The sequence below is a fragment of the Musca autumnalis genome, unplaced genomic scaffold, assembly GCF_047663935.1.
Source record: "Musca autumnalis isolate F117 unplaced genomic scaffold, ASM4766393v1 scaffold_3, whole genome shotgun sequence".
Classification (NCBI taxonomy): Eukaryota; Metazoa; Arthropoda; class Insecta; order Diptera; family Muscidae; genus Musca; species Musca autumnalis.
In genome coordinates this window covers 212,753,686-212,779,543 of record NW_027411866.1, presented here as the reverse complement: position 1 = coordinate 212,779,543, position 25,858 = coordinate 212,753,686, and the positions used below count along the sequence as shown (strand labels likewise).

Here is a 25,858-nt window from a genome sequence, read left to right as displayed (position 1 = left end):
GATGAATTAGCCGATGAACCGATTAGTAGCTAGGTTGTGGAATATTCTTCCGATTAGCCTGCGTAATTTTGCTTATTCGCCTCATACTTTCAAGCAACGTTATCTATTGTATCTTCGTCATCCACATTTATTTGAATAGGAACATTTTGATTGTCACAGTAGAGGGTATAGTTGTCAATATTGCTATGGGTTTAATTTTTTTTTAATTTATTTGATTTTTATTGGCTGGGGAGCCAAAACATTCATAGGTTTTTGATTTTTTTTATACTTTGAATTTGCTATATAGATTTTTGTTAAATTATGTGAATTATACGGAATAGTGAATGATTTTATTATCTGGTCATGTGTATAAGCTTAATTATTGTATTAATGGTGATGCTACCTTGGGTCTATTTGACTTATTGGCATTACAATGTATGAATAATAAATAAATCGGCCAATCACATTGCTTTTAAATTTCTAAAAATGTTCAAAAAAATTTAATTATTAGAAAAGGAATAAGTAAAACAAAATGTCCTTAAACGATGCTCGAAAACCAAAATAAAATATTCTACATATTTATATGAAAAAAATTGGTCGCAAGGCGCAAATACTCATTGCCGTGCGTGTCCACAGTCGTTTTGTTTTCAAAAAACACTGATATTCATTTATATTTCAATATATATTGTATATATGAAGTACGCCGAGTTATTCTAGAAGAATGGACTTTGTCATAAGTGCAATTTTATTTTTTAAATTATGATTTTGAGACATTTTAGTCGTGTCCCTATTTTTTGTCATTCCCGTGGGCCAATGTGTTTAATGAGAAATAAATGTTTTAAACAGGTTTTTTGTTTATATGGAATGTCAGTGCAGCGACAATTCCCGTTGGTTTTAAAGATAATAGACAGAAGTGAAAAATATAGTCAGTTGTTTGAGAACTGTTGAATTGTTTAGTGTTTTTTGTGCATGTTCCTGAAATTTGTTCATTCCCGTGCTGAGTATTTTTTTCCGTTATTTATATTATAATTTCCAAATTTATGGTAATGGTGTATTCATTTGTTAAGCCTTTACTGAATTATATTATATTTTGTAACAAATGTTGAAGATTTCCACATTTAAATCCAAGGATAATCACGTTTGCATCATTACCGTGCTTATTTTCTAACTACGGTAATGACAAAAAATGGCCCATCGCTAACTATTGCATAAAATTGACTTATAAAACAGTATAATTGACTTATAAACAGTATATTTAAACCAGAAATCGGCACACAACAACAACAATTTGAGCAACCACTGTTGTTAGTGCATGGATTTTCAATTAGTGAGTGGAGAGAGAGCTCTCTTTTCTTGCTCGCGAGTAAAGAGGTGCCGAATTCTGATTTAAACCCATTTTCGCACTTTGCCGTTTTCGACCCCAAAAACAAGTCTTTTCGCAATATTCACCCATATATATTGGCTGGTCCTACACTTCTTTACTTTAATTATTTTTTATTGTTTCATTGCCGGAAATATCATCATTATTTCTTCTAAGAGAAACATTGCATTTCAAATGGAATAAATCGAACTTCAAATAAAATAATTCTAGTTACAAATGTAATTTAACGAATTACAAATGGAATTCTCCAAATACATCTGAAAAACGTTCGTCTTTCTAAATACTTATCCTTTACAAAATAAAACACGTTGGACAAATATTGTAATTTTTTTCATATCGAAAATTCACATTTTGTTTATTCTTTTATTTTTTTTTCAGTTTTATGTTTTTTTTTAGTTTTTGTTCCAATGAAGTGCATAAAAAATTACGAAAAATTAAATACTGTCAACACAATCGGTATATTTTTTTTTCTTGTTGTTAAAGTAGCTTATATCATTTGTAATATTTATATATTTATTTATATTGTTGTTGTTTTTGTTTTATGCTCGAAATTTCAACAAAAAATGCATATTCTTCATTTCAAATAACAAAATACATGTAGATGACTAAAAATGGTATTTTTGTTTAATTTATGTTTTTTTTTTTTTTGTTATTCTTTTGAAGTGGCGAGCATTAAATCTAAAAAAAATATTACATAATTATGTACGTTAGTTATAATTAAATATATGTATTTATGTAAAAAAAGAAAGAAAAAAAATTAATTTTAATAAATTCTCAATATTTATATGATAAAAAGAAACAATAATTATTAAAAGGGTATTTTATATATTTTGGGGTTTCTTCTAGCGTTTCGACGTTGTTGTTATTTAATTGATGGAAGGTGTTAAACACTACTCAAAAAAATGTATCATCATTGCGTATTAATTGGTTGGGCTTGATTGGTTAATTCAAATATAGCAACGAAAGTTGTTTTGATTTTCCACTTTTGTTTATTTTGAATATAGCCTAAAGAGTCTTTAGGATAGCTATTACATTATATATATGTTTTTCGGTATTACACTTTAAACTCAAATCCATCGTTTTAAAATAATAATCATGGATTTCCTCTTTTTGTTGCTACTTTCACTATGTTTTCTTTTGCAGCAATTGCATTGTAAGTCTTAAATGTGTGTGTGTCTTTATTTATTTTTTTTTTGCCAAGGATGAAGAGAGATGAGGTTTCTAATGAAAGCATGAAATGACATTTACCATTCAATGTTGACGAACAATTATTTTTGCATATTATGTGTTCTTTTTGGAAAGTAAACAAAGTGTTGAGGCAAATATGGAAACTATGTGACATGTTGGTGTTCTCTTATCCAGTTTTATTTGTTGTCACAGGCGATAGATTTTTAGCAGTTTAAAGTTATTGATTTATTTCCCGAAAATGCATTCAAATAGCTTTATGAGAACCGTTTTTTCTTGATACCGTTCGACACGGTTCGCTATAAAAGCATTCAATTGCATTTGTTTCTTCTTTTTTCAACTAACATCTAGTGTCATTAAAATTTTTTGCATTTATTTGTTCCATTAATTAATTACTTCTTAATTATTTCGTATAATTTTGGGGATTTTTGTTAGGAGTGTTGTTTGGTTGTTTTTGGACAAAGAGGACGTGGTGGCGGGGTGGTGGTGATAGTACAACATTGTTTGTGTCTTGCATCTACTAACGCACAGTATTTTGATTTGTTTTGCTTTTAAATTCCAAGTCTGCAAATGGTAGTAAGAAAAAGAAAAAAGAGCATATTTGTTTATAATTTTGTACAAAAAATGTTTACAAGAAAATTTTAATTTTGTAACCCAAAATTGAAAGAAAAAATGGAAAGCAATTGCAAAAAATAATAACCGAACTTGAATAAAAATGCATGTAGGTTTGATACCCAACACCACACAACTAAATGGAGAATAAAATGTCACAATTCCGCAATTCCTTAATCCTGCAGCATTGAAAAACAAGTAAGAACGGCGTTAAGTTCGGCCGGGCCGAACTTGTTATACCCTCCACCACAAGTTGTATTGAAGTAAAATGGAATTACTAGTTTCCTTTCGTGTATGAAGAAGACTTAATACTAAATTTCAGCATTGGGGGCTATTCAAAACGTCGATCTATACGGACAAATTTCTGACTGAAAGTTTTTAGACTCAAAGAAGACTAAATACCAAACTTCCTATATTTCGGTAAGAGAATGTGGCTAAAACTTAAAAAATACTGAAAATCAAGAAGTACGCTTCTATGGGGATGTAGGAAGATGTGGACCTAAGCTGATAATACTCTTCTGGAATATTTTATAACTCTTGGAAGACTAAGTAACGAATTTCAGCCATTTCGGTGGGATATTGTCGTCACAATCTTCAGTACCGTTCTAAGCGGACTCTATCGAAACGTGGACCTATACCGACGAAGTTTAGTCGGAAATGGGGCAATATTAAAGCGTGTACCTGTACAGACAAATTCCTGGCGAACAGTTTTATATCACATTGAAGACTAAATACAAAATTTCAGCCATTGTGGTGGAATATTGAAGCCAAAAATAACAAGTAAAAAAGTATCAGTCGGCTTTGCCGACAGAGATATACCCACAGCATATTTGAATTGGAACTTTCATCTACGGACAGATCGAATGTATTTAGGGTCTTTTCAGAATGTTGTGGCACTTTTTGGACATTTGAACTTGCCGACAAAAACGTGGATTAGGATTAAAGGGAATGAACCGGGGGAGGTATCCTAAGGAGAGGACCGATATGGGCTATTTTAGAAGTTAAACTAAGTTTGGACAAAATATGACGAAGGCAAAATTTTGGACCAAATTGGTCTATCACTTCGAGAGTTATTATGCTCCAACTACTACATATTATGCCACAGGGGGTTTTTACAACTTTCGGGCTGTTTTCCCAAGAAGTATGGACTTGCAACTGAAAAACTTTTACCGTTATAATTGCTTCATCAGAAATCAAAGTTAGTCAAAAGCTGGTCTTAAAGTGAACTTATCCGAAATTTTGTGTGGGAGGTACCCGAAGGAATGGGCAAATATAGTCCATATTCAAACCTGATCTATATCTGGTAGATATATTAGGATGCGTAAAGTATGGACCAAATCGGTCCGTCCCTTCAAGAGTTATCGTACGCACAATTTTTCCGAACATTTTTGAATTTTTGTGTGGGAGGTACCTGAAGGAGTGAACCGATATGGCTTATCTTCGAACTTAAACTAAGTTTGGACAAAATATTATGAAAGCCAAATTTTGGACCGAATCGACAGATCCGTTCGAGAGTTATCTTGCGCTCCAACCTCTACACAAGGTGTCATAGGGGCTTTTGCACCTTTCCTGTCATTTTCTCAGAAGGTATGGACTTGCCCCTGATAAAACTTGTACCGTCGTATGGGGGAATACAAATTGTTGCAACAAAAATCAAAGCGATTCGAGAGCAGGTCCTAAACTGAAATTATCCGAAATTTTGTGTGGGAGGTACCTGAAGGAGTGGGCCGATTGAGTCCATATTAGAACCTCATCTAAGTCTGGTAGGATTTTCACGATGTGCAAAGTATGGACCAAATCGGTTGCTCCCTTCAAGAGTTATCATGCCCACAAAATTTCCGAACATTTTTGAACTTTTGTGGGGGAGGTAGCGGAAGGAGTGCACCGACATAGCTCATCTTCGAACTTAAACTAAGTTTGGACAAAATATTACGAAAGCCAAAATTTGAATCGAATCGGTTCATCCGTTCGAGAGTTATCGTCGACATTGCTAAATCAACTCCAAATTGTCTGAAACACATTTCGTCCAAACATACTTGGGGTCTAAAACCATTATTTCGATGAGGTACATTTTGCCAGTATGAAAGTGTATATACCCTTCATAGCCTAAAGGCTGAGGGTATAAAAAAAATCGAGAGGTACCTTTCCATGGGGGCTATATGAAGACGTGGACCTATACCGACAAATTTAAAGGGGAAGTTTGAGTCTAAATACCAAATTTCAGCCATTGTGGTGGAATATTGAAGCCACAACCTTCAAAACACGAAAAATCGGGAGGTACCTTTCCATGGGGGCTATATGAAGGCGTGGACCTATACCTACAAATTTATAGGGGAAGTTTGAGTACCCCCAACGAAGTCTAAATACCAAATTTCAGCCATTTCGGTGGAATATTAAGGCCACAAGGTTCCAAATACCGAAGATCGAAAGGTACCGTTCTATGGGGGCTATATGAAGGTGTGGACCGATACCGACAAAAGTTGTATACCCCTAAAGTAGACTACGTCCCAAATTTCAGCCATTTTGGTGGGATAATGAAGCTAAAACCTTAAAAATACCAAAAATCGGGAGGTACCTTTCCATGGGGGCTATATGAAGGCGTTGACCTATACCGACAAAGTTCTGGGGGAAGGTTTTATACCACCAACGTAGACTAAGTACCAAATTTCAGCCATTTCGGTGTGATAATGAAGCTAAAACCTTCAAAATACCGAAAATCGGGAGGTACCGTTCTATGGGGGCTATATGAAAGTGTGGACCGATACCGACAAAATGCTGGGGGAAAGTTTTATACCAAATTTCAGCCATTTTGGTAGGATAATGAAGCTAAAACCTTAAAAATACCGAAAATAGGGAGGTACCATTCTATGGGGGCTATATCAAAACGTGGACCGATATATCCCATTTTCAATACCAACCATCCTGGAAGTAATAAAAACTTCTGTACCAAATATTGACTCTCTATCATTAAAATTGTGAGGTGTATCTTGATTTCAACACACAGACGGACATGGTTATATCGACATAGCATTTTATGCTGATCAATAATATATATACTTTATAGGGCCTCCGACGAATATTTCGAAGTGTTACTAACGGAATGACAAATTTAATTATACCCTCCATATAGTTGCTGGTTAAGGCCGTTTTAGTTTTAGAGATGTTCGACAGCAAAGATGTACGAAGAATACATCCTAACTAAATCCCCAATTATGGGCCAACTTTCAAAACTTTTTTTCCACAGTGGTGTAGAGCATTGATTACTTCGAAAGTTCGCTATGGCAATATACCGGCAGTGTTATTCAGAATTTAAGGTCAATAAATACAACGGATAATTAAACAAAAAAAAAACCCCACTGTATTCCAACTGCAATGCCAATGCATTTTATGTACGACAGAAGTTATTTCTTCGAAGGCAAAAGAGGATTTTATTTAATTTCCTTCTTTTTTTGAAACAAACATCCTATTCAGGAGACAAGTGACTTCATAGCAACTATAAAATCATTGCTGAACATGATGACTCTTCTCATTTTTTGCCTCAACTAGGAAAACGTTGCAGTAGACAATGTAACGTTTAAGATATACGGATCTAGAACTTTTTCAAGCGGAGGACAAATTCACAATATGAAAAAGATGAACAAAAAGCATGCCACAAAAATACTCTTCCATATTGTACAAAATAATGAAGAATTAAAATAGAATTAATAAATGTAAAAAATCATGTGTTATGTAATTATTGGTTATGGTGATTAGGTGGTAGTGATTTTTTTCGATTATCTTAATGTAATAAAAACTTAGAACATAAAGGTAAATAATAGATTGATTGGGATAAACTGGTTATATATTTGTCTTACATGCGTGAGCCTTTCTGTTGCAGCACTTTAGCTCTATCGTTTAGTTCCAATTCACGACCAAGTGTTGTTCCACATTCCTTGGAAACAACACATAGATATTCATTATTATCAAATGCACCATAGTTTAATTGATATTGTGTGCCCACACTGATTAACTGTTCAAATCTCCAGCCATCAGAGAGTGTTGAGATCATCTGGTAGGGGACAAAACAAGAATGAAAAAGATTAAATGAAATAAAAGATATAATAGAATCTTAATATAATCATCGATTAAGGAATGGGTATTTTAACATAAAAATGCTTTAACGTAGCCCTAAGGTAGTTTTGCAAAATCAGCGTTAAATTGAAACCTGACAAATAAAATAAGTGGTTATACCAGTTTTGCAGACCAAAAACCCAATTTTTCATAAATTCATATTTTTCATTTTAAAAGAATACTCGTTTAAAGACAATATTTTTATATATTTAGTCGATACCCACGCCTTCGGAAAAGTGCAGTTTGAGGACATGTTTCGGATAGTTTTGACATTATTTGCAGCAGGTTTTCATCGCGGCCGCCACTAAAGCTACACAATTTGCTCGGGTAGCCCTTCCGGAGATAATGGCCCATGAGTTCTAAAAAGTCCTGTCGGGACCAACTGTACTGACTGAATAGCACAATAACCTTCATTAAGGATCGTTTTGTTTAAGGATCGTTTTGCAATTTTTACCATAGGTGGTACTTGCGGTCCTCATCACAAGAATAAACTTTTTGTTATGTCCATACTTTCTTAGATAATGAGCTCTAAAATTCTCTGAGACCACAACATAAGCAGACTACTGGTCACGATACCAACCCAATATTTATCAAAATATTAGATCAGCTTTGAAGACGGCATACATAGTACACAAAATTTCCCTATTTGAAGTTAATGGGTATTCGAGGATTATTTTAAAATGTTGACCACAGGTCTGGTCTATTCAAAACGGCTTCATGGACTTGTTGATTTAATTGTTCTTTTTTTAACGTTAGGCCTCTCTTTCTAGATCATGAAGATCCCTCCTAACATTCCTGGATTGGTGAGGGGGTCCTATCCACCATACGATTATTAGGATGGACCTCAATGTACGGCAACGAAAGCATGCCATTGTGTTGCTGTATTAGAAAAATCTGTGTCTGCTCATGTAGATGGTCCACGGGACGGCATTCTGACAAGTTTGAATATTTTTACATCGCGTTGCACTTATATTTGCGGACGATACTGGTGCCGCATACCGACCTATCGCGTTTCACGTGATCAAATAGGTTTCCTTATATGGTGCCGCTTGCGTAGGGACTTGAAGACATTGTTCCTACATCTCAGCTTGTCGCAGATAACTATGGCATGCGCGAACGACTCCCTCATGTCGGATGAAGAGATGGACGTTACTGTGATTCCATCTCGGACATCCCAGGAAGCGCCTTCCTCGGCCCAAGGAGGGACCTCGAACCTTACCACAGCAGGTCCAACTCCTCTACGGGATGTTACATCGGTCGGTTCCGATAAGCCTTTTCTTCCGAGGCAGGACGCCATGGAGGAAGAAGCCGTGATGGAGGAAGCGACCCCCTCTAACACGACCTCTACCAACAAGAGCGAGAAGGCCAAGGAGAAGAAGGATCGGCATGAATATAAAAGAGCCGCTAAGTACTGCAACAAATTTGTTGGCAAAGAAGCCACTGACATAAGTCAGGACGAATTTCGATTAATCGGAGTGAGGCTTCGAGTTATGAGGAGACTTGAGCGTAGGTACCCTCATATGGAGAAGATCCACGTTCCGGTTAATCAAATTCCAACTCCTGGAACGGCTGACCCCTCCAGCCCAACGGCTGTCAAGGGTGCAGTCGTTCCGGGTAACCTACCCAAACCGGGAGTATCAGGCTGTTCGGACTCCTTGCAGACACCGATGGTGTCAGCGGCGGAGACGGGCAGAAGGATGCCCTCGACCCTGGAAACAGCAAGACGGCTGATGTCCTCAAAGGCACCAACCGTCTTGCCGTCGGAACAGAAAAAGGGACAGTCAGGGACAACGCAGATGCTCAAGGCGACTCCGAATGCATCTGCCTCGTCGGTGACTGCCACCTCTTCTGTCGGGGTAAATAGAAGCAGCGACCTCTTGAGAACCTCGACGATGCAGAGGCCTGGTAAACAGGCAACTGAGGCGTCGAAGGATCCCAAGAAGCCCTGCTCCTTAAGTGATGGAGGAGTGAGGATCGCCGGTGGCGCAACTGGTAGAAGGGCTGGAGTGACGGACGGCCCTTCAACGTTCCTAATGGCATTTGTAACATCATCCATTGTAAATTGTTATGGTTCCTTCTCGACGGGACGAGATCTAACGCCACGTTATACTCTTCTCTTCGGCTTGCCACTTTAGGGGTTCTTGATAAATTGTTGATTAAAATAACTTGCACATCTCTTCGGATCAATAAGCGTAACGTCGCCTAACGCGATTGAGGTTCTACTTCCTGATTTCCACGGTTCGAAAGTGACTTCACCGTTGCCCACAATACTCTTATTACGATTACAATGTTGCAACTCTTCAGATGTTCCGCTTATGCTCACAGACCAACCTACTAACTTCCAGTGTCAGCTCCCTAACTTTGGAGTCACTACGGTTGGCTTAGCGGCTGCAGCAGTGATGATGTTTCGAAACTTTTCTTTCCGCTACCGGAACATCAGAAGGATTAGGCAGATCTCTGAAGCGATGATTGGTGAACCCTCTGAAACTCAGCCAATTAGCTTTCCCATGATTGATAAAAGTGCGACGTTCAGAGGTGATGACATCGAGCGGTCTGCTGATGGAGAAAATTATGGGGAGATGGTCTGACCCAAGAGAAACGAAACGACGAGCTGGTAGGTGACGCTTTTTGTCAGACCAAGTAACACTATAGTTATGTCTGGCGAACTTTGGCACTATCCGATATTTCTGTTAGGGACGTCCTCATTGACCATGCAAAACCGTAGCCATTAATTTGCTCAGCAAATTACAACTCATGATGAGCATTAAAGTTCTCTAAGATAAGTTAAGTATGGCCTCTCAAAAGCGGGCTAATGACGGGCCTATAACCAAGTACAGCTACTTATCGGCAGGATGTATACATTAAGGAATTCTACATCGGCAGTTCCACGCCTGACTGCTACCTCCATACATTCCCGGGGTTATTTTGGACGCAAATTCCTCGTGTGTTTTCTTACTCTCTCCTTTAATTTGAAACGGCGGAAAGACGAAATTCGCGTAAAATTTTGGTTCAGAATAAGGCTGTCCATGTATGGGTCATTAGATCTGGGCTCAAGCGAGATGACCCCACTTCTGGTGTCATCCTTCCTCAGTACATTGTAACCATCGCAAAGCTGTAAGCTGCATACATTAAGGAATTCTACATCGGCAGTTCCACGCTTGACTGCTACCTCCATACATTCCCGGGGTTATTTTGGACTAAATTCCTCGTGAGCTTTCTTACCATTCTTTAATTTGAAACGGTGGAAAAACGAAATTCACGTGAAACTTTGGTTCAGAATAGGTTCATTAGATCTGGGCTCAAGCGCCACTTCTGGTGTCATCCTTTCTCAGTACATGGTAACCATAACAACGTGGAAACGTAGTTTAGCTTATTGAGCTTGGATTCTTACACCGCCGCGACCCTGATATTCATTCGACTCATAAAGTCCACTATTTCCTGAGGAAATTTTCCTCGATCTTACTCTTAGTTCATTGCAATTATATAGCATTTATAGGTATTGGAACGGCCACGACTGGTGTCAAATGATGCATGTGCGGTTGCTGTGGGAGAGTCTCTTACTTGTATGACAGTAACCCACTGGGGACTAGCAGCATGCAGCAAAATCCCTGAGAAGCACACACTCTCGACATCTATTGGTCCTGGGTTTACATTTCGGCGTATGGTTTCCGTTGCGGCACGGGACAATACAGACAAACGCTACAAATAGAAACATATATACTAGGGTGGGGCGATTTGTATGGAAGGAAAAAAACCTTAATGGGCCCTTCGCGTTTCTGATTCCTGGGATTGAACTGAGCAAAAAAGTCCACTGGACCATAGGTCTACCACGAAAATCGAGCCTCCCGATTTTGACTTTAATTTTTTTATCCACGTTTTTTGGACATACTTTTACCGTGGCACAGTGCAATTTATCGACATTTTCCGAAAAGTTTGAACCTTCTCAGGGCCAAAACTGCCTGAAGGAGCGTACTAATGCTTTTGCGATGTATTAGAGAGTTCTTAATCACTGCCTTGGCTAAAATTTTTATCTTTGTATTGGATCGAAAATATCAATGGTTTGGCCGTTATATGCTAAAATGTCCAAAAAACGTGGATAAAAAACTGAAAGTCAAAATCGGGAGGCTCGATTTTCGCGTTAGAACTATGGTCTAGTGGACTTTTTTGCTCAGTTCAATCCCAGGAATCAGAAACGCGAAGGGCTCATTAAGGTTTTCAAATCGCCCCGGCCTAATATATACACTGAGTGACGTTGACCCTGATTCATTTTCTGCACCGTTCTAATTAGCACATTATTTTTGCTACAAATTCCAATTCTGCGACCTATTGTTTATGTTCGAGTCGGTAAACTGCAGTTGGTGTTTAGCTTATTCTTTGCACCGCTTTATCCAAAGCATTTTCCTATTCATAAAGTACACCGTTTTGTTGATCCTAGAACCTGCCGCCATGATTGATTAGCTTTTTCTTTACATTCTTCTCCTTAATTGACTATTCCATTACCTGGTTATAAGCGATCTTAAAACAATTTATAAATATGTTGAAATAGGACCCTCGTTTGTTCGTTATTTATATTGCATGGTTTTCAACAGAGAGTTACTTCAGTGGTTTCCTGAGGCCTTCTGAATGGTTTATAGTTTTCCGTCTAGTTTCAACCGCTACTCCTGGAATTCAGAGGCTGTTTGCAGCCGCTTTAATTAAAGACACACGCAGCTACCGGTTGGTCCGCAAGACGTATTTGATTTCCGTCTTACCACCCATATCTGGGAAGGATTCCCCTATCCTTCAGCTAGGGACGAGTCCAATTGGTGTTAGAGGTTTCTTTACAATAAGCTGTTACAAAAAGTTTTACTAGCCACCCTGACAACATGGAAATATTTCTTTTCGTCTAAATGTTTAATTACTTTTTTTAGAACTGTTAATTAAAATTTCTCTATATTATCTTTCTTTTCCATCTATTATTATATTGACCACAACAATATAGACATATCGTCATCGCCATCATCATCATCTATCTAGCTTTGGTAAACAATTAAAATATGTATACAAAACAATACAATAATCATAAAGTTCAACGAACCTGTGTCAATTCTTGCTCACGGCACTGCAGTACACGATAAACACGCTTTTTATCTGTTTGAGGTCTCTGCAAAAAAAAAGGAAAGGAAAGGCAGCACGTAAAAGACAAAACACATATAAACAAATCATTTGTTTGAGCGGGAAAAGTTGATAACTTACTTGATCTCTATGATGAATACATTCTTTGAGCAATGCTATCAGTTGTGTCACATTATAAAATTCAGCCTCTTCCAGTACTCCCTCCTCTGATACGCCATCCAGGACCAATTTGCCATGACGTAAATAATTAAGAACCGGTGCAAAGTATTTGGGATCTCTGTCTATTAAATAGGCACCAGTTTCGTCCTTGAAAAAAAAAGAAATAGAAAAGGCACAAAATGAAAATAAAGGCACACACACACACAAATGTATGATTGACATAGAACTTTTGTATAGTTGTCACGTTATTATACCACCTCCCTCCATCCCTTAACGCCAATTTAAAAGCTTCATAATAAAAACTAGAACAAATGACGACAACAACAACAAAAACACGAATAACAGCAACCTTCACCCCCAAAACATCATCATAATGTGTTTGGGTTGTAATGTTTGGTGTTCATTCAATTCACATGCCAGCATAAACTTTTAAGTAAACCTAAACCACCTGCACCTACATTTTTTGCCAGCACCATCATCACCGTTTCAAAAAAGGTTCCCTAGTATATGAATGAATGAATTTAAGAATCATACTAAAAACATTTGCTGCAATGTTCTTTTGTGTGTTTGAACTAATTTCTATTAGAGAAAGACGACCATTTTTGTAAAACAGGTCATGTGTAGGTATTTGTTATTACCACATCTGGCCAGGGTAACAACAACAAAACTATTAAATCAATAGTGCATATAGCTGCAATTCATATGTACAAAGTGTAAATATATAGAAGATTTGGAAAAACCTACTGCAATATTTTGGGAAATGGCAAATATTTTGTAAATGAGCCAAGATACACACATTCCGTCATTTCATCTACTTTTGCATATTACACAAATATTGAATTATTGAAATGCAATAAGAGATTTGAATGCTCAAATCAATTGCCATATTAAATGTCACTCTTAACAATTTCTTGTAAAGGAAAACAGTACCTCTTGGTAGTAATAGGGGGAAGGCTGAGATAATATATATCTGTTGTTGTAACAGATGACTGATACGTTCTTTCTTGTTACTCTTAGAGAGGATTGGCCAGATTGGTGCTAAATCTGGTTCCGGTTCCATGCCCAGTTGTAGGAATGTCCTATAGGAATCTAGGATGGCTGCACTCACCATCATTAGCGTAGTTGAGCCAAAACTACTCTGGTTTGTTGTGGCAGCTGACACTCCTCAACAGCAATAGTTAGTGGTCGGAATTCAGCTACGATCGACCACTACAGTCAACTCACTGCTCAACTCTGCAGTCAATGAGTTTTAGTGGCGGATGTTTGCAAATTGCTCGCGCGGTAAAAGTTGGTATGATCAATCAATAGAAGTTCATCCTTTCATAATCGACATCAGGGAAGGTACCCGAGGCCAAGATCGTACAATCGTTCTCATACGTAACTATCTCAATGTCGTCTGGAGATAACACCCCACCTGTTTCATTCTACGGGCTTCTACAGCAATAGATGGGTAGTAAGAGGTCGGAATTCAGCTACGATCGACCACTACAGTCAACTCACTGCTAACTTCTGCAGTCAATGAGTTTTAGTAGCGGATATTTGCATATACCTCGCGCGGAAAAAATTGGTATAATCAATCAATAGAGGTTCATCCTTTCACAATCGACATCAGGGAAGGTACCCGAGGCCAAGATCGTACAATCGTACTCATACGTAACTATCTCAATGTCGTCTGGAGATAACACCCCACCTTAGGGAACACCCTGTTAAATCCTACGGGCTTCTACAGTAATAGATGGGTAGTAAGTGGTCGGAATTGGCAGATATTTGCATATTTCTCGCGCGGAAAAAGTTGGTTTGATCAATCAATATATGTAGATGGAAGGTACCCGAGGCCAAGATCGTACAATCGTACTCATACGTAACTATCTCAATGTCGTCTGGAGGGGGCTTCTACTTCTTGATCCTGAATTGATAATCCAACGTTTCAAGCTTGGCCATAAGCTTGTCTGATCAATGTCCTCGAACAGCTCAGAGGTGGTTCTGATTACCGTAGAATCGCAGCCTGGAAGTATTAGCGGCTGTACCATGAATTTATTTAGGATGAACATCACATCAAGTAGCACATTGAGAGCCGTAAGTAGATTAATCTACATTACATCTGTGATTAGCACGGATTCCGCTCTTTTTACGTGGTTCAATTTACGAAGATACGATGGTCGTGACAATCCAATGGATGACCTGTGATGTTAACACCCAGCCCTTGCCAATGGAATTCTTAATGGAATATAAAGCGCCTCGTTTCTCGACATCCCTTTTCCACGTTAATACGTGGTCGAGAATGATTCTGTGTTCAAAGGTGAATCCTTTGTGTTCAAAGGTGATTGATTTGACTTTTCTCTTGTTCGTCTTTGATGGGTTCAACCCAAAACCATTGTTGTGTGCCCGTGCCCGTCTCGATAGTTTGACTAGAGCGTTTTTGGTTGCACCAATTTGCCTTGGGCAACAGGCTTTTACTTAGTAAACATTTGTAGATTCTTGCAGCTTCTGGAACAGACAAATTATTTATAAGCATTACATTTTCCTTGGACTCTACAGATGCAGTCGTAGCATCTGGCTCATTTTGCCTTGGACGTTATTTTTATCGACAGATGTCGATATATTATCTGTCGAAGGCAGAGATTCTGCCGGTCCTTCTTTAAAATTTACTTCACTATCGTCCATGCTACTGTGGTTTTCCTTGTTGGACTTGGTCGGAATCATCCCAAGGGAGTTGCCAATCTTCTACTGGGCGCGTCTTCCCGGGTGGCGGATGGGAAGGGGGTCTCTGAGTTATGTGGGGTCAGCACTGCCCGAGGGAAACCGAAGGCGATTCTGTCTTCACATATCTCAAAGACCCAGGGGGTTTTTCTTTTAAACCCCCCGTGGACCAAAATTGGATCGAGGTAGTTCCCTTAAATAAATCAACTAAGATGGGTAAAAAACATAAAAGGCGTAAAGTTACGGTGCAGGGAGTTAATAACCCAGTACCGGCGGTAAGCGTTGGTGAGATCACAAGCCACGTGCCGTCGAGATCAAGCGATTGTGAACCGGCTGTCTTAGGTGTGGATGTCTTGGTACCTACAGCTGTAACTGCTACAAGTGCAGAAAATTCAATCCGGCAATTCCAAAGGACAACGCTTTAGCCATAACTGGTGTAAATCAGTCCACGGCTGACAGGACCGTAGTTTTGGGCGGGGACTACCTACACGGAAATCTCAAAGTTATTGGAGACAGTCTTCAGAGACAGAGTAGGGAACTCCTTGACCAAGTGGAGAGACTTGTTCCGACCATGCCACCAGAGGACATGCTAAATAATCTCACCTTCACTGACGTCGAACTGGACATTACGGTGATACCAGCTGAGTCAACTAGGTGGTCTGATGATGACATGTCCACTGAAGGTGATGTTGTCGAAGAGGTTGTGGACCTAGGTTCCCGCCGATACTAAGCTTCGGAGGCAGATTGCTACTGAGTCAATGGATGTTGATGGATAATCTAAAGAGGATCCATCGACAGCCATTGACTCTAAGTCGATGACCAACGATGAGGAATCAACGGAAACTCCAACAAAAGCCACTGACACTAAGTCTCCGGCCTGCGTTGAGGAATCCAAGGAGACTTCATCGACGGACACCAACTTAATTGCAATATCCGCGAAAGAGGCTGCACTATAAACGTGCGATTTCGATCTGCGCAAGTTCGTAGGAAGGGACGCAAACTCGCATTCAAGAGGGAGATTACTTTCATCAAGAGTAAGCTCAAGTACGTTAGGAAGTTCGAAAGAACTTGTCCCAACGCACCCAGATGTGAACTCTTGGTGGACAAAATCTTTCTCCCAGACCCTGTCGCTGCTTCAGCCAAAGACTCGAAAGAGACGGCGGGGACAAGCAAAAAAGTGGAGGTGAAGCCTGCTGCTTCTGGCAGTAAGGTGGATCCTTAAGCTGTTCCAAAGCCGAACCCGGATCAGAAAGGACTGGAAAAGGATAAGGGGCATAATCCGACACCAAAAGACTCTCGTAAGGGTAGTCAACTTGGGAAGGTGACTGTTCAAATCCGGTCCTACCCCAACTGACGAGGGTAAAGCGGAAGAACAAAAGGTTTCTTAGACCCGCGCAAGTAAGTGGTTTCGTAAGACACCGATCGGACTCGGCTAAAAAATTTGAGCTAATATACATATATAACCGGATTTAATAAACACACTGGGTTTCAAATGTCGATTCCATGGCGTAAACGTCAAATAAATCCTCATGAAGAAGGATAAACTGGCAAGAAGCTATAATATAAACAGATACGGAGGGCACGGAGAGTAAGTCCATATTTACATTAGGCAATTTCCCTTGCAGAAATTGTCAATTTGTTGGTGAGAGAGGGTGCTGAGAGGCAAAAGGTAACCATATGTCTCACCTCTCTCTCCTTCAAACTGACAATTGCCGCACGGAAAATTGCCTAATGTAAATGTGGACTAAGTACAAATTCAAATTTCTATCATGTGGCCTGTTCCCGTACTTTATAAAGTGGTAAAAGCCGTAAAAGTTGTAAAAGTCGTAAACGATTTTCATATAAATTTTGTGTACGGGAACGAAAAATGTGTAAAAGTGGTAAAAATTGTAAAAACTTTTTAGTTCTGGAACAGAGCTATAGTATTCTTTGACTTTTATTAGTTTAGATTTGTGTCAAAAGTTTCTTGTGTTCTGTTCCATTTTATTATGAGCGATAAAAATTCAAAATTATTACCTAAAATTTTGGAAATTCTATCAAGAAGATCAAATTCAAGTGAGTAGACAATTATTTGGTGGTTTCTTTGTAAATATAACAACTCTTCTTTATATTTAAGCTGAGACTATTGGAAATATGGGCCTGGAATTGCAAAATTCCCAGGAAACAGATAAGAACCTTAAAAATTCTTCGTCTTCTTTTGTAATGGAAAATATACAAAAATATCTGAAGAAAGCCTTAGATGTGGGTCATCGAATGGGATTATTAACTGTGGATGTTGATGGACGAATTCGAATGCCTTTTAGTTTTCATAGAAAAGATAAATATAAAATTGCACCAGCATTGAGATCACAAGGCAATAGAAATCGAAGAAAAAATCCACAACCAAAAAGGGTAAATTGCAAGTTTTTTGGTTTTGCTAAAATTAATTATTATTTTTATTATGTATATAGTTGGCAAGAAATTCGGCTAATAGAGATTTTATTATGATAATGCCAAAACGATTTGTTGGAAACATATATGAAACCATGGGTAGTATTACCTCGTATGATCGTCCCATGTATAGAAAACGTAGAGATTTTAGAAGAAATCGTCGTCGTCGTTTGTCTGGAAGATGTTATTAAATATGTTATTGTTTTTGGTAAATTCATAATGGTCCATTGTTATTTTGGTTCACAGAATATACCAATAAATATGTATGTATATCAATACAAAAGTAATTTTATATTTATTATGAGAAAATTTTAAATATTAGATCAGTCATTAATCTTCACACAATACTGAATACGGTAAAACGTACATAATTGCGGATGTGTGTTGTGTTTTGAAATAGAGAATACAACATATTAATATGTATTTAATTCTAATTTTTAATACGATTCTTTTTCACATTCATATCATTTATACTGAACAATTCAAAAATAGGTTTTCTATTTCTATTTAAAACAGCCAGAGAGCCAGCCATTCAAAAGTTGTTTTATTTCTCAACGAAACGATGAAAATGTGCCTTTTGATTAAAGTACCCGCTTTATTTGTATTCATTCAAATATCCATTCATCCATAAATGTCAATTGGAATGAATGAATGCCATCACTGTGATTTTTCACAATAGAATTTCGAAAATGGACAGATGAATATGATGTGAATATTAAAAAACCAAAGCCAATAATATTTGATTGAGAAAAAAAACATTTAAATCTTTCGAGAAAGGGATGAAAATATTTATAATATAGATGACTAGAAGGGCAGGATTTGATCTTATTTACTAAGTGGTAGTTACAGAAGGCTTGTTACATTAAGCTAGCTAAAGAGATTACATATGTACATGTATATTATTTAGAATGCCCTTTGAAATGTCGACCCTCCAATTTTTTTCCATTTATTTTAAATATTAACATCATTAGAAATTTATCGGCTTGAAATATTTTTTAAAGTGTTTTATTTAACTTGCTTTGGTGTCCGTTTAGTTAAAATCTGGTAACTAATTTTTAACACAGTTGCAGTTGACCAATCGATCTGAAGCTTTGCACACTTATCAGATTTAGATGACAATACATTAATGTGGAATCAAAACCAATATTGGTCAGTTTTTAAAGTGTTTTTACGGTGTTTTATTTAAATTGCATTTCAAATCTGGTAACTCAATTTTGAAACAGTTGCAGTGGATGACAATACCTGAATATGAAACCAAATCCAATATGGGTTCATTTTTTCCTATAGCCCCCATATAGCGGTATCACCGGATTTAGTTCAAATCTAGTAACTCATTTTTAACACAGTTGCAATTGACCAATCGAACTGAAACTTTGCACACCTTTCAGATTTGGATGACAATACATGAGTATGGGCCCATCTTTTCCTACAGCCCCTATAAGCGGTACCACCCGATTTCAGGTAGTTTGAGAATTTTTTCTTCATTTTTGCCCGAATTAGCTGTCATTTGACATTTTCAATGATACAGACATTTCCCCACCAAAAATTGTGAACATATGTCCAGGTTTTGGTATAGCCCCCTTATAGCGGTACCACCCGATTTCAAGTATTATGAGGATTTTATCTTAATTTTTAGGCCGAATTGACTGTAACTTGGCAATAAGGTCCCCCATTGGTACAGAATCTTTCTCACTAAAATGATGGACATATGTACGGCCCGATTTCAAGTGTTTTAAGGATTTTATCTTCATTTTTAAAACTGAATTGGCTGTAACTTGGCATTTGGAGTCCCCAATGGTACAGTAACTTCTCCACCACAAATTGTTGACATAGGTCTAGGTTTTGGAATAGCCTTTACATAACGGTACTACACGATTTCAGGCATTTTAAAGTTTTTATCTAAATTTTCGGCCTAAATTGACTATAATTTTGTTCTCAGTGGTCAAAAAAAAAATTTGTTTACTAAAAAGTTAAAAATAAAAAATAAAAAATTAAGTTTCAGTGTTTTAATTTTTTTAAATTATTTTTTATTTACAGTATATTTTTCATGAAGATAACAAGTTTAGGTGGCCGAGTTCTCCTCTTTTTTAACGCTGCACTTTTCTCGAACATATGTTCGTTGTTATACCCTTAACCTTTAGGCTAACAATACGATTAAAAACAAAATAGCCCCTCGTAATGTTTTGTCCAACATAAATCAAGTTCAAACATAGGCAATATCGTTGCACTGCTTCGGGTACCTCCTCCACGAAAGTTCAATCCCACTGCGGCGTGTTCTTCGATATAGTGGATTTTATGTATCGGAAGAATATCATTGTCGCGTCGGTACAGGAAACCAAGATCAAAAACAACTGCAGCTTACAGCGTTGTGATGATTACAGCGTATTGAGGAAGGATGTATACCTTGAACAACTCTACCACATCTGACTGCTACCGTCATCATACGATCCATGTACGGGTCATTAGAGCCAGGTTCAAGCGAGATACGTCTGTATTGACCAGACTGGTGCAATAATAAAGCTAATCCCCCACCTCCACTTCCACTTGTTTATACGAAAAGCTGGCAGAAAATCTGAAATTTTTTACCACAGGTAGATCTTCTCGTCCTGATTACAAAAATATAAAGTCTATACTTCCCGAGATATGGGCCTCTGAATTTCCGGAAATTCCCTTGTTTACTTGAAAAAAATACAATTTAAAAGAAAATTTTGTTCCCGTGCCCGATATTTGCTCCTGTCCATAGCAGAAAGTCTTAAATCTCGGCCAAAGGTCGGCTACTTGGAAGAAAATTACTTACTTACTTAGCTGGCCTTTTACAGAACATTTGTTCCATAAGCCGAACTAAGAAAAAATCACCAATCCTGTCTGTTTGCTGCTGTATTTTCCCAATCTGGGATATGTAGCTTTCTGATATCTCGTTTCACTTGTTCGCTCCAACGAAGCTTTGGCCTTCCAAGTCTGCGAGAACCTCCATGCGGCCCGTATTTATATGCCTTTTTAGCGGGTTCATCATCACTCATTCTTATAACTTGGCCTAGCCATCGCAATCGTTGTATTTCGATTCGTTCAACTACATTGATGTCATTGTATAGTTGATACAGCTCGTTGTTCATACGACGCCAATATTCGCCGTCAACACAGATTGCCCCGTAGATCTTTCGAAGAATTTTTCTCTCGAACACACCAAGCACTGCCTTATCTGCTTGAGAAAGTACCCATGCTTCGGAACCATACACTAGCACGGGTAGTATCAGTGTTTTGTAAAGTGTTAATTTTGTTTGACGAGAGGTGGCTTTATTCCTAAACTGCTTACTCAGCCCAAAGTAGCATCTGTTAGCCAACACTATTCTTCTTCGTATTTCACAACTGATGTTATTTGTTGTGTTTATGGCGGTGCCGAGGTAGACGAAGTCCTTTACTACCTCAAAATTGTAGGTACCAACATTCACAAATGGTGCGGGGTTTGTGGTAATATTACGCGTCGATACCATCAACTTGGTTTTTTCGCCGTTTACTGCCAGACCAACTTTAGCAGATTCTCTTTCGACTTTTGTAAAGGTGTCAGTTACGTCCTTTACCGATCGACCCATGATGTCAATGTCGTCGGCATAAGCCAGTAACATATGGCTGTTCGTGTATATCGTTCCATTTCTTTTGACCTTCGCGTCTCGTATGACCTTTTCCAACAGAATGTTGAATAGATCACACGACAGGCCGTCTCCTTGTCTGAAACCTCTTTTGGTAATAAACTCTTCGGAGAGGTCCTTTCCTATTTTAACTGACGATCGAGTATCAGTTAATGTCATTCTACAAAGCCGAATGAGCTTTGCAGGAATACCAAAATCAGACATGGCTTGGAACACCTTTGAACGTATAGGGCTGTCTAATGCTGCTTTATAATCGACGAAAAGATGGAAGGTGTCGATCTGCATTTCTTGGGTCTTTTCCAGGATCTTTCTTAAGGTAAATATCTGGTCAATGGTGGATTTGCCATTTCTAAAGCCGCACTGATAGGGTCCAATAATTTTAAATTCCAATAATTTAGTCTCTCACACAATATGCCAAATAATATCTTATATGCAATAGGGAGCAGACTTATGCCCCTGTAATTGGAGCACACAGTCTTATCACCCTTCTTGTGGACTGGACATAGGATGCTCACTTTCCAATCGTCGGGTACGCGTTCTTCGTACCAGATGGTGCTAACTAGCTGATGCATACACCTTATCAGAGTGTCTCCTCCGGTTTTGAATAGCTCGGCTGGTAGGCCATCTGCTCCTGCCGCCTTATTATTCTTCAGCCAGTTTATTGCTGTCCTTACCTCATCTTGGCTGGGCGGTATACATTCAATACCATCTTCTGGGATTGGATCTGTGGTATCTTCGCCGTCTTCACTGCTATCGCATACCAAGAGTTTGGAAAAATGTTCTTTCCATATCCTGAGCACACCATCTGTATCAGTTACAAAATTACCTTGTTGGTCTGGTCTGGTCTGTACCAAAGCCATCAGTTTGATGCTTCACTCTTTGGTAGAATTTTCGGACTTCGTTCTGTCTCCTGTACATCTCTATTTGTTCACACTCCCTCTTTTCCATCTCTCTTTCTTTTCCTGCGGAAAATACGTTTCTCCTATCTCCTTTTCTCCCGATACCTCTCTCGTGCGTTACGCGTTGCTACTGATTGTAAAGTAGCCCTATATGCCGCATTTTTCTCTTCGGTAGCAGCACGACACTCCTGGTCATACCATGGATTCTTTGGTGGAGGTCTCTGGTATCCAAGTACTGATCTTGCGGCTGTTTGCATGGAGTGGACAATATTTTGCCATTGTGCTGATATGTTATCGGGACGAGAAGCGCTTTCATTAAGCAATTGGGTCAGTTGAGTGGAATATGCTGTGGCTATCTGTTGTGTTTGCAGCTTAGCGATGTCCAACTTTCGTGTTTTGTCTGTCCGTGCTTTATTTGCAACGTTTAGACGGGTACGTACCTTTGCTGCAACGAGGTAATGGTCCGAATCTATGTTTGCTCCTCAGAACGATCGTACATCCAACACGCTCGATGAATGTCCTCCATCTATCACAACGTGATCAATTTGATTTATTGTTCTTTGGTCTAGAGACAGCCAAGTGCCCTTATGAATATCGAGATACTTAAATCTGGTACTGCTAACTACCATGTTTTTTGCCGCTGCGAAGTCTATCAGCCTCATACCATTGTCAGATGTTTCACTGTGGAGACTGAATTTCCCGACTGTTGGGCCAAAGATATTTTCCTTTCCAATTTTGGCATTAAAATCACCTAGAACAATTTTAATGTCATGGGCAGGGCAACGGTCATATGTTTCTTCTAAGCGCTCATAAAATATATCTTTGGTCTGTTCGTCCTTGTCTTCAGTGGGAGCATGAGCGCAAATAAAGCTGATTTTGAAGAACTTTGCTTTTATTCGAATTGTAGCAAGTCTTTCATTCACTGGGGTGAAGCTGGATACCAGACGTTTTAACCTCTGACCAAGTACAAAACCGCAACCAAACTCATGCTTTGTGTCATGGCAGCTATAATACAGTGCGTCACCTTTAGGTGTTGTTGTGACATCTTTCCCAGTCCATCGTATTTCCTGTATGGCAGTAATGTCGGCCTTGTACTTTTCAAGTACATCTGCCAGCGCGTAAACTGCACCTTCTCTATAAAGAGTGCGAACATTCCAGGTACAGATTCACAGATCATGGCCCTTAAAACGTTTGCGGGGTTCGTCAACTTTAGAGGGGTTTGTTTTTCTTTTCTTTCGTTTTTTCATAGTAGGCTGCTGTTTTCTAGGGGGGGTTACTAGCCCGACACCCAAACCCAAGTTTTTAACGTTCTTATGGGTGAACGCGCGGCACATGTTGGCTCACTAACTTTGGCATTCGGTCCCCGGAAACGACCAGAGGGGTATAGTGCAGGCTGAGCAAATTGAACGATCTTTTTACAATGAGGATGCCCCTATCAGAATTAGGAGAGATTGTCATTTCACCATTGTCACCTGGAGCTCAATTCTGTTTCTATGAAAATGTGAAATGAAAAATATTATAAAGGAAACAAATGTCAAATGAAAAAATTATAAAGAAAATATTTTTCATTTCAAATTTTCATAGAACAAGAATACAGCCCCTGTAGGCCTATTCTGTAACTTTTTAACAACTTTACACATTGTTTATTTTACAACAAGGGTGCGAAAAGAACAGTGCTACGTCGATTTTGATCTCTTCGACAATTTACAACGAATGATGTTGCAAAAGCGATTAGGAACGTTAACCTAAGCGTTTGGACCCAGACGAAATCACTGTGGTGGTTTCGAACAGCGCCAGCCTACCCAGCATCAAACCTATGCTACTACAACAACAACCATATGCTGGTGCAACAACAACCACGTGGAATGCGGAGGTGAGCACAGAGCTGAATGTAATGGTCGATTTTAGCAGTGGTTGGAATTCTGCTATGTTCCCCAAGATTTTAGGCATCAGATTCGACAGCTAGACTTTTTTAAATGTATAATGTAGTGATGATCACACCAAGTTTCACCAGTGGAAACAAATTTCTAAAACCATGCCTCTTATTTTGCTTTAGCATAAACATTCTCTGATTAAAGAATCTTATGGTATGGGTTTTTTTGTGCACGAGAGCATTGGCGGAATTTCGGGATATAATAATTAAACAAATTAAAAGCCTTCATTTATTTTTATTGGCTGGTTTGTTATTGTTGAGCTTAATGCTGATTGTTGATGGTAGTAAACAAAAAGAGCACCACAAATAAAATGATTCATTTTGACTAGTGGCAAAAAAGCTAAAAAAAACAATTACAATTACTTATTTGTTTTACCCTGATATTATTTTTGTCATGGTATTATGGTATGCGAGGTTGTTCTTTGTACATATAAACAACAGCGAGACGAGTGACAGACCGACAGACAGAAACATTTATTAGTCAGGAGGGAGAAAGACCAAATAAAGGCGATTGATTAGATTACAATTGACAGTTAACTTGGCAGTAAATTAGCCATTAAACATTGTTATCGTCGTTATTATTATTATTATCATCATCATTACACAGTTGTCTAGGTGGAAGAGCAATAGGATGTGATTAAGCGAATAAGGATTGCAATACTTATCAACATAATTACATTATAAATACTGCTGATGATATCCAAGGTTAGTTGATAAGATAAGAATGAAAAGGCTGGTTGCTAGTGGGGGGTGGTGTGTGTAATGGCGAGAGAAACCCACAAAAAAATTGGCAACTTGCATACTTAAATTTCAATGTTTTTTTCTTCTTGTCGTTGTGTTACAACTTACCTTATCTGATATTAAATCACAGTCCTCTTGTATTAATCGTGACAAGAATGAATTAGGATCTCGGGATAATGTGGTTTTTGTTGTGAGAAAATATTGACCACCCACATTTAATTTTACCCACTGGTCTGTGCCCTGTTTTTTCAGAACATTAGGACTTTTACGTGTATTAATATTAACCGTGGTCATGATTATCACACACTATTTAATGTTAATTAGTTTATTCTCACACTTTGCGAACACAATGCTATAACTCTGTTGATAATATGAAATTAGTAAAAAGTTTCAATTTGTATTAAGAAAAGAAGAACTTTGTTTTTATTGCTTTTTCTTGTTTTGCAAAACGAAAAAAATTGCTGCTTGCCGACCCCCGAAAGAAACACACACTGTACACACTGTCACCACCAACACACAACAGAACACAACAATTACTTTTTTCACTATTATCTTCTGTTTGTATTTATATTTCTATTAATGTGCAATAGACTTTTTGGCAAGTCTGCAACAATTAAATTGTTATTTCCTTTTTCGTTTTTAATGCACTTTTTTCTAATAACAAAAATTATTTTTTTAGAAATGCTTCTAAAATGCTATTTTTCTCTTTAGTGGTTTGCTGCTTCTTCTTTTGTGTATTTACAACATTCACAGGGAATGGTGGACGCACAGATAAATTTATCTCATTCAATTGTCATCGTTATACACTGTAAAAAATGAGTCAAAGACAGGTGAAAATATTTTTGATCATCCAAATAGAAATAAATAATAAATATTAATATTTATGGGTACTTTACACGATAGGTTTTTACATATGGTTTGTCACTTTTTAAATACAAAATGTATATGCAAAGTGGCAGAACATATG

General features: G+C 38.0%; 2 protein-coding genes and 2 long non-coding RNA genes across 6 annotated transcripts in view; 3 read left to right on the top strand and 1 right to left on the bottom strand.

Annotated features, from left to right (window-relative positions):
- The window catches only part of LOC141398853 (protein kinase C and casein kinase II substrate protein 3-like), a 44,330-nt gene that overhangs the window by 3,025 nt on the left and 15,447 nt on the right, over window positions 1-25,858 (top strand). The gene's annotated exons all lie outside the window — the stretch shown is intronic.
- LOC141398855 (uncharacterized) lies at window positions 509-3,261 on the top strand. Its single transcript, XR_012411720.1, has 2 exons — window positions 509-1,208; window positions 1,351-3,261. It is a non-coding gene; the product is annotated as an uncharacterized lncRNA (long non-coding RNA).
- On the bottom strand, window positions 1,680-25,682 carry inc (BTB/POZ domain-containing protein inc). Of its 3 annotated transcripts, none has more exons than XM_073976568.1 (6): window positions 25,429-25,637; window positions 25,000-25,251; window positions 12,503-12,688; window positions 12,345-12,410; window positions 7,012-7,205; window positions 1,680-3,109 (listed from the first exon to the last, which is right to left on the bottom strand). In XM_073976568.1, the coding sequence occupies exons 2-6, from the start codon at window positions 25,183-25,185 to the stop codon at window positions 3,097-3,099; spliced, it is 645 nt and encodes a 214-aa protein (XP_073832669.1). In that variant the 5' UTR covers window positions 25,186-25,251; window positions 25,429-25,637; the 3' UTR covers window positions 1,680-3,096. The 3 variants fall into 3 exon arrangements, with proteins under 3 accessions (XP_073832669.1, XP_073832668.1, XP_073832667.1); XM_073976567.1 differs by having other exon boundaries at window positions 25,365-25,618; XM_073976566.1 differs by having other exon boundaries at window positions 25,000-25,682.
- On the top strand, window positions 17,200-17,880 carry LOC141398854 (uncharacterized). The gene is made up of 3 exons (XR_012411719.1): window positions 17,200-17,296; window positions 17,358-17,632; window positions 17,692-17,880. It is a non-coding gene; the product is annotated as an uncharacterized lncRNA (long non-coding RNA).